At 40.1% G+C, this 12,322-nt stretch overlaps 1 protein-coding gene across 1 annotated transcript; it reads left to right on the top strand.

The window, feature by feature from the left end:
• Positions 1–36: 36 nt before the first annotated feature.
• On the top strand, positions 37–10,218 carry LOC133008752 (cytochrome P450 2F2-like). Its single transcript, XM_061076030.1, has 11 exons — positions 37–291; positions 2,476–2,638; positions 2,953–3,105; positions 3,301–3,461; positions 7,147–7,215; positions 7,390–7,494; positions 7,875–8,013; positions 8,898–8,983; positions 9,259–9,360; positions 9,441–9,582; positions 9,819–10,218. The coding sequence occupies exons 1-11, from the start codon at positions 130–132 to the stop codon at positions 10,004–10,006; spliced, it is 1,470 nt and encodes a 489-aa protein (XP_060932013.1). The 5' UTR covers positions 37–129; the 3' UTR covers positions 10,007–10,218.
• Positions 10,219–12,322: the final 2,104 nt, after the last annotated feature.

The raw sequence follows: 12,322 nt of genomic DNA, 5'->3' as shown, positions 1-12,322 counted from the left end.
TTTGTGTTTTTCTCAGTATTGTTTACATTAAACTCTGCGAGGAAACAGAATAGCAGGAGGAGGCAGAGTTCAGAGACAATCTGTGTGCTCACAGCGAGTCCAGCAGCTCTCAGTGCAACCCGTGCCACCATGTTCGTTTCCATTATCCTCCTGGTCGTTTGCGTTGGTTTCATCATCCTTCAACTGAAATCCCTGAGGCCCAAGAACTTCCCACCGGGACCCCCTGCCCTGCCCGTCCTGGGGAACCTCTTACATCTGAGCCTGGAGAATCCTCTGAAGGACTTTGATAGGGTAAGAAAAACACTGATATCAGTGACGCTGCTCTTTAATATCCCTTAACTTGTTATGTTTATTGCATAGTATTACAACTTAAATGCTTTTCCTCCTGTATCAGTATGAATAAATAATAATAATAAGCATTTTTTCCATTTTATCTCTTAAAAGTTTCCAAAGTTAAAAGGTGCCTCACTGAATAAGATTTATGACTAAAGATAACATATCATAGAAAAAACAGACTTTGGTCAATAATGCAATAAAACTAAACGGATAAAAGAACCAAATGGAAACAATTAACCTCCTTGTCTGTAGAGAGTTGGCACACAACCAGGAGTGTAGGAGTTTGAGTGCTTACAATCAGTTCAATGCATGTAGGTGAGAGGGGAGATATGGTGCAAATAGTTGTACGATGTAGTTTTTACTTCCTGTCTTTGTCTTGTTTCTAGTTTCTGTGAATGTTTGCTCGGTCCTGATGTGTTTCCCTGTGTTCAGTCGTCCCTTCCTTCAGTCTCTGTGCTACATAGTCGTCCCTTTGTTCACGTTTTCTTCTGTTCAATCAGACTTGGTTTAATTCTGTCCTGTTGCCTGGTGTTTTTCAGTGTTATTGGCTTTTCTCAGTTCTCGTCTTCTGCCTGCTGGGAATTTAAGCCACATTTTTGTTCTCTAATTACTTCACTACAACTTCCTATCTTAATGTGCCTCTAGATTTGGGTTCTCCGATCCTATAACCTGCCGTGCAGGCAGTTTCCTTCATGACATACAGGTCAAGACTCGTGAAAGACAAATGTTACGGTTTCAGACACATTCATCTTAAGTCTTTGTTGGAACCGTCTATCATCCTGTTTGTTATTTCTAACTTAGTCATTGTTGCTAGATTTAGCTGTTGCAATGTTTTAAAACTATTTGTTAGCATCGTTTTTGTGTGCTCTTTATAAATGTCAATGATTTCAATATTTTTTTCAAATATTTTCTTGATGCTGTCAGTGTTTTGCTATGTTCCATGCCAAACAATCCTTTTGACCAGGTAACTCCACTTAAAGTTTTGTGATATATATATGTTGTGCAATAATGCTTTAAAAGTGATACCATAAAAAAATTTTTCGACAATGTCTTCGGTTCCGGGTGATGTAGTGATGTCGCTCTCACATTCGGCATTATTTTCGCTGTCCCCGACTTCAGTTTCACTCTTTTTTCTCCTTTTTCCAACTTCGTTCTCTCTTGTTCTCTCTCTCGCAACTGCAGCAGCTCTCACAATGGGAAGGGGGCGTGTCGTGTCCTAACTGCAGACGGCAGCCGGCAGACTCCGACACTGTTGTTGCGCTTACTTTTGCCACGTGAGATCGAATACATGTCACGAGGAGATAATCGAAATCGATCAAAATTTTATCGCGATCCCGAATCGCGATCGAAAAATCGCCCAGCCCTAAGCCAATGTATTGATTGAGTCTCATAAAAGTACTGACTACAAATTTGGAACTCTGATTAACAATAACATTACTAACTATAATCAAATTTACCATTTAGATAGTTAGCTAAGTTGAAGGATATGGAGTTCTTGACAGTGTAGAGGTTGGCAAAGTTCACCTAGGCAACATTAGTGAAAGAACATTTGTGAAAGAAAAACATTTATTATGTATATAATAAAGTATAAAAACACAAATTACTAACAACGTACTGACTAAACAAAGATGTGTATGTGAGTGCCGATGTAAATCAGGGTGCTCTTTCTAATAACTTAAAACCAAAATATCACAACACAAATCAAACTTATATACACCACACAGAATCAAATAAACAGTCTTGCTTAGCCTAGTATAATTGTTAAGCCCGGTTTTGTTACCCATCCGAGGAAAAGGGAGAAAGGAAGTTGCCGTTCCTTTTGCAGTACTGTGAAGTCTCCAAACTGCAGACTGGTCGTAAGGGTTCTGCCTTCGCGGGCTTTTGACTACACATTTAGGTCGAAGAGTAAGCCTGTGGTTTCATAAAGACCATGTCCCAACATATATATATATATATATATATATATACTAGGGATGCACCGATATCGAAATTATTGGCAGATACCGATGTTTAAAACAACAATATAGCCGATAACCTTTACCGATATTTGTTTATTTTGTTTTTGTATTTATTCATTCACCCTTTTATGCCAGGAAAATAATTAAATCATCATTAAATCATCGTCTTGTTCTGTGGCAGCTGAGGAAGAAGTATGGAGACGTCTACAGCCTCTTCCTCGGCCCCAAACCGATGGTCATCCTCAACGGGCAGAGTGCGATAAAGGAGGCTCTGGTGACCAAGGGGATTGATTATGCTGGACGACCTGATGACCTGTTTGTGAATGACGTCATCCAGAGGAGAGGTGGGAAACGCATGATGGTCTATGATTGTCATTTGAGGCTCATCCCGATGTGATAGTGGATGTTAACACCAAAGAGTTTTTCATTTGAATGTGGCGTCCATAAGGTCAGATTTAAAGGGACATTACTGTTCTCAGTTTATCTTGGACAGCTTCTGTGCTTCCACTGTAGTCAGTGTCTATATAGTGGGACTTCAGTTGTATACTCTAAATGAATATGACATATCTGTTTCTCGTGAATCCACTACTTGATGTCTCAGGTTTGAAAGCACGTTATAGCAAAGTCATGAGCCGCCCTGTGCTCTTCTCTGTCGTAGGCGTGCTACTGGCGAATGTTGGCCCCAGCTGGAGGGATCACCGTCGCTTCGCTCTGGGGACCTTGAGGAACTTTGGTATGGGGAAGAATTCAATGGCGGACAGGATCCATGGAGAGCTACAATACATTGTGGAGGCAATGGAAAAAAACGTTGGTGTGTTATCTGTTAAAACATGAAGCACTGTTCTCCCTCTTTGTAACTCTGACGAGTGGGTACGATCTCCTGTGTCAGTCGCAGCTGAACGAGATCTTCCATTTACGTCCTCACTAAAATCTGTTGTTTGTGTTTCTTGCTGTGCTGTTGTTCTTGTCTTTTTTTTAACACTGACGTTTGCATCATGTCTCACAGGCAAAAGAGTGAATCCTGCAATTCTGGTTTACAACACGGCCTCCAACATCATATGCCAGGTTCTTTTCGGAACTCGCTTTGAGTACGACGACAAGTTCATCAAAGTGATCGTTCAGGTTTTTAGAGAAAACGCCAAGATAACAAACGGACCCTGGGCGATGGTGAGTTTGAGTGCTCTCTCTCTCTCTCTCTCTCTCTCTCTCTCTCTCTCTGTACACCTGAAGATTCCCAGTCACTCAGGTCATGGTATTCAATGGGAATCTCCACTAGTCCGAGGTGAAGAAGCTGTTTGGAACATAGACCAGTGGTCACCAACCTTTTTTGCGCTACGGACCGGTAAGATGTCAGACAAGATTTTCACGGACCGGCCTTTAAGGTGTGGCTACGGACCCTCACTAAGGAGGCCCTCTGGTACGGCCTCTGGTGACACTGGAAGATTACTTTTACATTTAACGAAATTAACGAATTGTTAATACGCAGCCTCAAATGAATTATTGCATGGTAAATTAGTTTGCCGTCACAGCAGAAAACTCCGCTACGCACAGATATGATGTCGGAAATGAAAACAGAGTTTTTAGTGCTCTTGTGGCGATCTCAGGGTATTTTGCCGTGACTTTAATTCAGAACAACGACAGAGGTGTTTTCTCAGACATATTTTTAAGGCCGCCGTCATTTGCGATCTCCAGCAGCTGATCTTCTTCTTGCACAAACATGTTGGATTCACCTGGTTTGTTGACAAATGGGTCCGACAAATACCGTGTGGTATTTGTCGGACATTAGTCCGACAAAAAAGCATGAGTCATAACGAAGAGGATCCGGTCATTTTTCAAAATAAAACGCCATCAGATTATAAATTAAACGGAAATAATGTAAGTTGTTTATTCTTTCTGTTCCACGACTCGGGGGTTGGGGACCACTGCTATAGACAATGATGTACAACATGACAGCCAAAGGTCCCCTGGTGGCTGGTTGCAGTATAGGTCGTAACCCCTGATTTTGCCATGTAAGTGGATGGAACGTGGACCAATCTGCCCCCACCACCTGTTAGGCATGAGATGGTGTTTTCTAACTAAAATAACTTACACTTGCAAGGAGTTATCTACAGCAGTACTTCTCCTCCCATTATAGAGAAATATACAAGATTTAAAATCCTCTGTTTCGAGTGTCGAAGCAGAATCTGCACATTGGATTCAGATTTGAAACTAATGTTGTGCAATAATGCGTTACCTCTAATGCATTATACATGATACCATAAAATGGTGTGCCTTTCTTCATTCAATAAATATAAATTAAATATAAATATTAAAAATAATAATATTACATCATAACTTTAATTGATTCAAGTTACCTCGGGGCACCAGCCTTCAAAGGAAGGAAAAAGATGGCAATTTATTGATTAAGTCTAATAAAAGTACTAACAACAAATTTGGAACTCTGATTAACAATAAAATGAATAACTATAACCAAAATTACCATATAGATAGTAAGCTAAGTTGAAGGATATGGAGTTCTTGACAGTGTAGAAGTTGGCAAAATTCACTTATGCAACATTAATGAAAGAACATTTGTGAAAGAAAAAGATTTATTATGAATAAAATAAAGTATAACAAATACAAATAACTAATGGTACTTACTAAACAAAAATGTGTATGTGAGTGTGTGTGTCTAAGTGAGTCTGCGTGCTTCCCAAGATGGCGGCTGGCCAGACGTTAACACCTTCCTCAGTATGCTTTCTAAATGGTCGCTTGCCAACCTAAAGATAACGCACCCCCCTTTTGAAGTGGTTTTACGACCGGTAGTGGGAGCAGAGATAATTAGGTGAAGGATTATGCGTGTGTCTGTGTGTGTGTGTGTTTGTGCCAAGTAAGACAAAGAGTGTAGAATGAAATGCAGAGAAAGACTGTGAAGAGCCTAAAAAACTAACATTACTTTCGAATAACTTATAACCAAAGTATCACAACACAAATCAAACTTATAAACCCCACACATAATCGAATAAATAGTCCTGCTTAGCCTAGTATAATTATTAAGCCCAATTGTGTTACCCATCCGTGGAAAGGGGAAAAGGAAGTTGCTGTGCAGTTCGCAATTCTGTGAAGTCTTCATGGCTGGTTGTGTGGTTTCTACCTTCGCGGTTCTGTTGAGCTGGTTAAAGTTTTCCTGCAGGCAGTGGTGGGAAGTAACAAAGTAGAAATACTTTGTTACTGTACTTAAGTAGATTTTTCACATATCTGTACTTTACTTGAGAATGTATTTTCCTGACGACTTTTAACTTTTACTTTTACACGTCCACGTAAACTAAGCAAACAGATTTAAAACAAGTCAAGATGGAAAAACAAACAACACAACCAATTATTTAAGCAAACGCAAAAACAACTTTCAGCCAACACAACCAAAAACAAACACTGTGTTGTGGACTACTGCATATTCACGCACACAATTCAGGTTTTTTAACGGACCTCGCCAAATGGAACCCTGGGTAATCAGGCCCAGTTTTCCACTCATTATAATGCCAATATAATTTTTGCAAAGATAATATATATCTAAATATTGCCAATTCCAATCCTTAGTCGCCCTTTGTGCTGACTCAACACAATTTAGAAGCTGTTGAGTCTTTATATATGTATTGTACAAACTGGCTAATGTGTACAACTTCAAGCAGGGTTGTGTCTTCACTTTGTCGTCCCTACAGGCAAGATACCCTACAGGTGTATTGTCAGCCTGCTGGAAACAAATGCAAACACAAACGCAGGCCCATTCAGTGAAGATAGTCTAATGATAAATAAACAGGCTTACATGTAGATGCGAGGACAAGCTGGTGGGCAGGTATACAGGCAGGTAAACATCCAGGCAGTTACACAATACAGCTAATAGACACAAAAGGTTCATTTGGTCTATTAGTGGCAGGTCTATTAGTGTTCTTAGATAGAATCAAGAGGCACTTGTTTATTCTGTTGTATTGATTATTTGTTGTCTCTTTAAGTTCAGATGCACTTGTCCAATACTTTTTTAACCTCAGCATCTCAAGTTAAAAATTTGTAAAATTATGCATTATATATATAGTATTGTTATAATTTTTCAGTCAGTTGAAATAAATCCTGAACTGAAGAATTTTGGGTTGTTTTGTGTCTGTATAGGCCTACTACTATTTTTGATACTTGTACTTTTACTTTTATTACTTAAGTACATTCCAACATCAGATACTTTTGATACTTAAGTACATTTAATATGAGCAACTCTGAGACTTTTACTCAAGTCATTTTCTGACGGGTGACTTTTACTTTAACCGTAGTCACTTTCAAGTAAGATATCTGTACTTTTACTCAAGTATGGCTTTCAAGTACTTTATACACCACTGCCTACAGGACATCGAGTCACTACTCGGAGTTTGGTAGAGCTTGAGTTGCAAGGAGGTTTCCTTGGTGAGATGAGCTGGAAGCTGCACATTTTTTGCTCCTCTTGAAGAGTTGGATGCGAAGAGAAGATACGAGCTGGAGAAATCAGGCTTCTCCCTTCTGCGATTTAGGAAGAGAGGCTGGCAGCCTTCCACCCTCAGACGGAGTGTAGCAAAGAGATAAAAGAGGCGGAGAACTTGCCTTATATTGGCCTGGGACCTCACAGTTCATGGGGTCCAGAGTGACCAATAGGAGTTGACCCTTGTGGCTTTTCACACCTCTGTGTGAAGTTGAGGAATCCTGGGAGAGTGAGTTCCCTGTGCTCTGGCTTTGTCCATAACAAAGAACATGTGGTTTCATGCTTTTGACTACCCATATAGGCTGAGGAGGCTTTGTTTTCACTAAAACACTGTCCCAACACTAATGATTGTTCATTTTTTCCTTTTTACAGATGTACGACTCTTTTCCACTGATTCGTAACTTGCCGCTGCCGTTCGTCAAGGCCTTTGAAAATTTTCAGGTGTGTTGACTGGGCCTTGAAAATATTTGTAACACTGATGTGAACATTTAAAAAAGGGATATGAACATCAATCATGTATTTTTTTTCTCTACCTACACATTTCTATACAGTCAGTGAACAATTTAAAATCCTAATGCTGAAGTGTACATACAACTTCCATCTTATATTTATCAGATTGCTGTGAAATATTTGCGTCAATTCCTTGACGAGCACAAGAAAACCAGAGTTCCTGGAGATCCACGGGACTTTGTTGACTGCTATCTGGACGAACTGGACAAGGTGTGTGTTTGTGTGAACTTACATGTTATACTTGATTTAAATAAATGGTTTAATATTGAATTTGATAATTTTTTGATAACGCCTGGAACTTAAAGCAACATTATGTAATTATTAGAGAGCTACAGCGCCCTCTGCAGTCACATTTGGGTATTAATTCTGTTGGCGCCATGTCTCCATGATAAGGGGTTTTCATGCAAAACCTATCAATTTGATGATGCACCAAAGAGGAAATATATTGCAATTTAGCTATTTGCTCATATAGTGAGGTTAAAAACTTGCATAGTGTCACTCTAACTATCAGCTCACAAAATGAGCTGGTTCTTATCAGTCTGTGTGTGTGTGTGCTGGTTAATCTTTAAACAATCACTCTTCGTTTTTAGAGAGTCAGTGAGGATTCTCCATTTTCAGAGGAAGAACTCATTTCGAACTCCCTTGATCTTCACTTTGCTGGAACTGACACGACCTCCAACACCCTGCTCACTGCTTTCCTCTACCTCATGGCCTACCCACACGTACAAGGTTCGTATACATGTGCCCATGTGAGGATTTACCTCTGTCATCACCAGTGTTGGGATGGATACTTTCAAAACGTATTCCGTTACAGAATACATGCCCAAAAATGTAATCTGTAACGTATGCCATTACATTTACTAATCTGAGTAACGTATTCTGAGTACTTGGATTACTTCCACATTGAATTGCATTTTTTAAGTGTAGGAATGCGGCATTATTATAGTCAGTGGAGCAGCAGCAGTTTAAACTCTCTAACTGTAACGAAATATAGTTACTCACAATTTGTATTCTAAATATGTAACGGCGGTATATGTATTCCGTTACTCCACAACACTGGCCAGCACGTGGACACAGCTCTGTCTCCAAATATATATGTTGGGTGAGCATTGCTGAACAGTTCCGCCACTCCCCAGCGTGTCACCCCAGGGGACATGGGAGAACTGCTTTCAACACATTGCGAATTCTAACTCTTTTCCTGGTGTTCTCTCAGATTATGATCTTAGCTTCATAGACTATATAATTTATGTACAATCATATAACTCAAAGTCCTGCTGTAAAACTCATTCCTTTCTAGTTTCTGGTCTCCCCCTAAAAAAAAAATTGACTTTAGCCGACTTGAAACTTGCTTCTTGTAATATACATATATTTTTTTTAGTCCTAAAAATGGGCTTGAACCAAAGACTACATTTAAGAGGGTTGCAAGCACTTGGAGTCTTGGAGCCACGGTAGTTTTTATAGCACTAAAGAGAAATGGGCACTTCATTCTGTGACTTCTCTTGTTTAATGTTGATGCACTACGTCCTTCAAATGTTGTGTTTTAAGATATACATTCTTTTGTATTTAATTTGATGAAATGTTATTATTTTTAACATGAAGAATTTGTCTCTCAGAGCGTTGCCAGCAGGAGATAGACGAGGTGCTGGATGGGAAGCATTTGGTCACGTATGACGACAGACATAACATGCCATACATACAGGTATATGTTCAGACACATTTCTCTTGTGATGATTCATCAATAACGTTACTTCTATTTGACATATTGGTGTGGGTCAGAGGCACATTTCTTAAAGGAGGACACAGTCTGTTAATGGCACATGGTGTAAGATCCACTTTGACAAAACTTAGTTTTTTTTTTTTTCAGGATATTTTTGAGAGGTATCCATAGTTAACGTTTACTTTCTGTGTCGGATCCTCTGTCCCAAGTCAGAAAAACTATAAAAACATGACGCTAAAATATTTGTTTCCATCCAGGCTATGATCCATGAAGTGCAGAGGATAGGCAACATCGTTCCACTCAGCATCTTCCACTCAACGACCAAAGACACCGAGCTCATGGGATACTCCATTCCCAGGGTAAGTGGCATAAGACATGGTTAAAAAAAACATACCATTACTTGAGTAAAAGTTTCAAATACTGTTGTTTATCGCCTCAGGGTACGTTGGTCATCCCTAACCTGGGCTCAGCCCTGAGAGAGGAGGGACAATGGAAATTCCCTGATGAATTCAACCCAGAAAACTTCCTCAACGACAAGGGAGAGTTTTTCAAACCTGAGGCCTTCCTGCCTTTCTCTGCAGGTAAACACCAAACAAGCTGCTGTGTGTTTAACATTCTATCACATCAACAGACACTTAATATAATATTTAGCTAAACTGACAGTTAGCTAAATATCATGGATGAACAATTGAAAAGGAAAGTGTTGGCTAAAATAAAGTTCTTAGCGAATCCAACCACCCAAAAAGATAGCGAGGTTTTAAGACTGGGTCGGTAAGATCAAACTCTCAGGTCTTTTCTTTTATTTCTAACGTCTCAGGTCCTCGGATGTGTCTGGGAGAGGATCTGGCTCGTATGGAGCTCTTCCTCATCTTGGTGACACTGCTGAGGAAGTTCAAGTTTGTCTGGCCTCAGGACGCCGGAGAGCCAGACTTGACTCCGGTCTACGGGGTCACCCTGTCTCCCAAACCTTACTGCATGAATGTCCAGCTCAGGGCGACACAATAAGAAGGTCTTATAATCTAGTCAATATTATCTTAGCTTCCTCACATAAATATGCAATCATATGCTTGTAGGTCATCATTTTACAAAAGAACACATTGTAAATATACTTTACAAATGTATAATTGCTAATTTTATGATGTATGAAATGCATCTTTATATGTAAGTGATAGATGGGATTGATGGACTGGAGAATAAACCGCGATATTGAGACAAAATGTTTCCTTGTTATGTCTCTTATTCATGTTGATGGATTCATTGGACAACAAATGGAAGAAAGAGAAATAAAAATTAGCCTGAGGGAAAAAGTTTCAACTGAAGTTTGGTTATCATCACAGAAAATGGGGCAGAATTAAGAGACAAAATCAAACTAAACACACAACAAAAAACTTGAACTAGAGCTGTGCCTGGAAAAAGTTGATCTGGCTGTCGAAACACAAAGAACTGGTTTGAGATAAGCAACTGGCTCCGAACTGGCCCTGGATCTGCCTTGGTGTAACATGTGAGTCACAGAATGAACTCACGTGTCAGCTCCTCATTCCAAACACTAGAGGGCAGACATGAATTATATAATATGTAAACTTTGTTCAAAAACTCACCAGATTCATGTTCAGATTTTACAACCAGATGTATTTTTCGGCAGATCACACAGTTGGAGGTAGATATAAACCAAAGACTCCAGAAGTTGAATATAAAGTACATGAATAAATGAGTTAAAATGAATAAGTTAAAAAAGTCTTGTGCATGATCAGGAAGCATACGGAAGCCTGAACTGTTCATGGGTTCATACATTGTATTTCCTCTGTTATCTTTTGATAACAAACCTTTATTTACCCGAGAAACGGGATAAATAACTTGCTATCACGACATAAGTCTTTATATCATTACAGCAACTTTTGCATTCAGTGTAGCATTGTCCGATGAGCAGGAGCTTGATCATCACATCATATTTCTCTCCAATCAGGATTTTTCCTCAAAATCTTATTTAAGATAAAGCATTTCTAACAAATGCAAAAATAGGCTTACCCATATCCATGAGTGTTCAAGTAATCCATCAGTTAGTGATTGACAAAATATGAGATCGTGATCTCAAGTTATTTAACTCGTTATCACGGGGAAACAGACGAAGTATAATGTATGATTCCATGTCTGTTCAGGACATCTGCCCTTGCACGCCGATCCCCCTCTGCTTTATGATTCAAGTTGTGTTCTATGAGAGCTTTACCACGGCGACACAAACAGACCCTCAAACACTGTCCCCGCTCGACCTCACTGGGATCAGTGCTTCATCAACACTGGAGTTATGTAACAGCTGGTGATAAAAGCACTTACCTTTGACTTTCCTTTACCTTGGCGTCCTGCTTACTTAGCAGCAAATACTCAAGGAAGATTATTCATCTGACAAATAAACTGGCTCAGTGATTTATTGTTTAAGTTCCACTTGGCAGCCGCTCCCAGCTTACGTCACAACATGGGCTTCTCGTTTACATTCAACTTAAACTTTACTGACACGGACAGAAACGGACAGAGAAACGCCCACTCCGAGCGCCTCGGAGAGCTTTTCGTGCACCTCTGATTTTTCTAACTATCCATGGTTATTTCGGAGAGCCTAGGGACAGCCCTTGGCTGTGATTGGTCCGCTAACGACAGCATTTCAGAACGACATCATTTCCGGACCTCAAACTTCTGGTTTCATTCCCTGTATCACAATAAACTCAAACACAACTACGATTCTACGATAAATGTGACAAGTGTGTGAAGCCAGCGGAGTTGTCCGGCTGACGGTGGCTTTTTAGAGCAGTGACGGCATGTGTGTACGGTCATATACGGTTATAACAAACTTTCATAACAGAGCTAACTTGCTAGCCACCATGCTAACTGTGGTGGTAACAGCGCAAAAACCCGCTGTCACGACATTAACTCCACTTCTATCATGACACTGTTTCTCAAATACCGTCAGGTTAGAAGCAAACACTGGGTAGTAGTTAGCATCGGGAGTCCCTGCTGACTAGGGCGGAAGCTAGCTGTCTCCGTGTAGCCTCAAGCTGTGGGATTAGCAATGCAGTTCGGAAACAAGACTGGGGAACCGCTGCGCTAAGAAACGATTACATCAGCATTTTGACCCGCTTGGTGTCACTTTATTTAGGTCTGTTACAGAGCTGCCAACTCTCATGCTTTCGCCGTGTGACACACGCTTTTGCATGATTTCACACGCACTCACGCCACACATCCAATTTCTCATGCCAAAAAAAAAAATCTGATTTTGGGCCGAGAAGCACGGCGCACCTCTCTCTCTCTCTCTCGCTCACTCGCGTGCCCGCT

This window comes from Limanda limanda, chromosome 8 (genome assembly GCF_963576545.1).
Source record: "Limanda limanda chromosome 8, fLimLim1.1, whole genome shotgun sequence".
Lineage (NCBI taxonomy): Eukaryota > Metazoa > Chordata > Actinopteri > Pleuronectiformes > Pleuronectidae > Limanda > Limanda limanda.
Note: the sequence above shows the minus strand (reverse complement) of the source record. Positions and strands in the feature narration are given on the sequence as shown.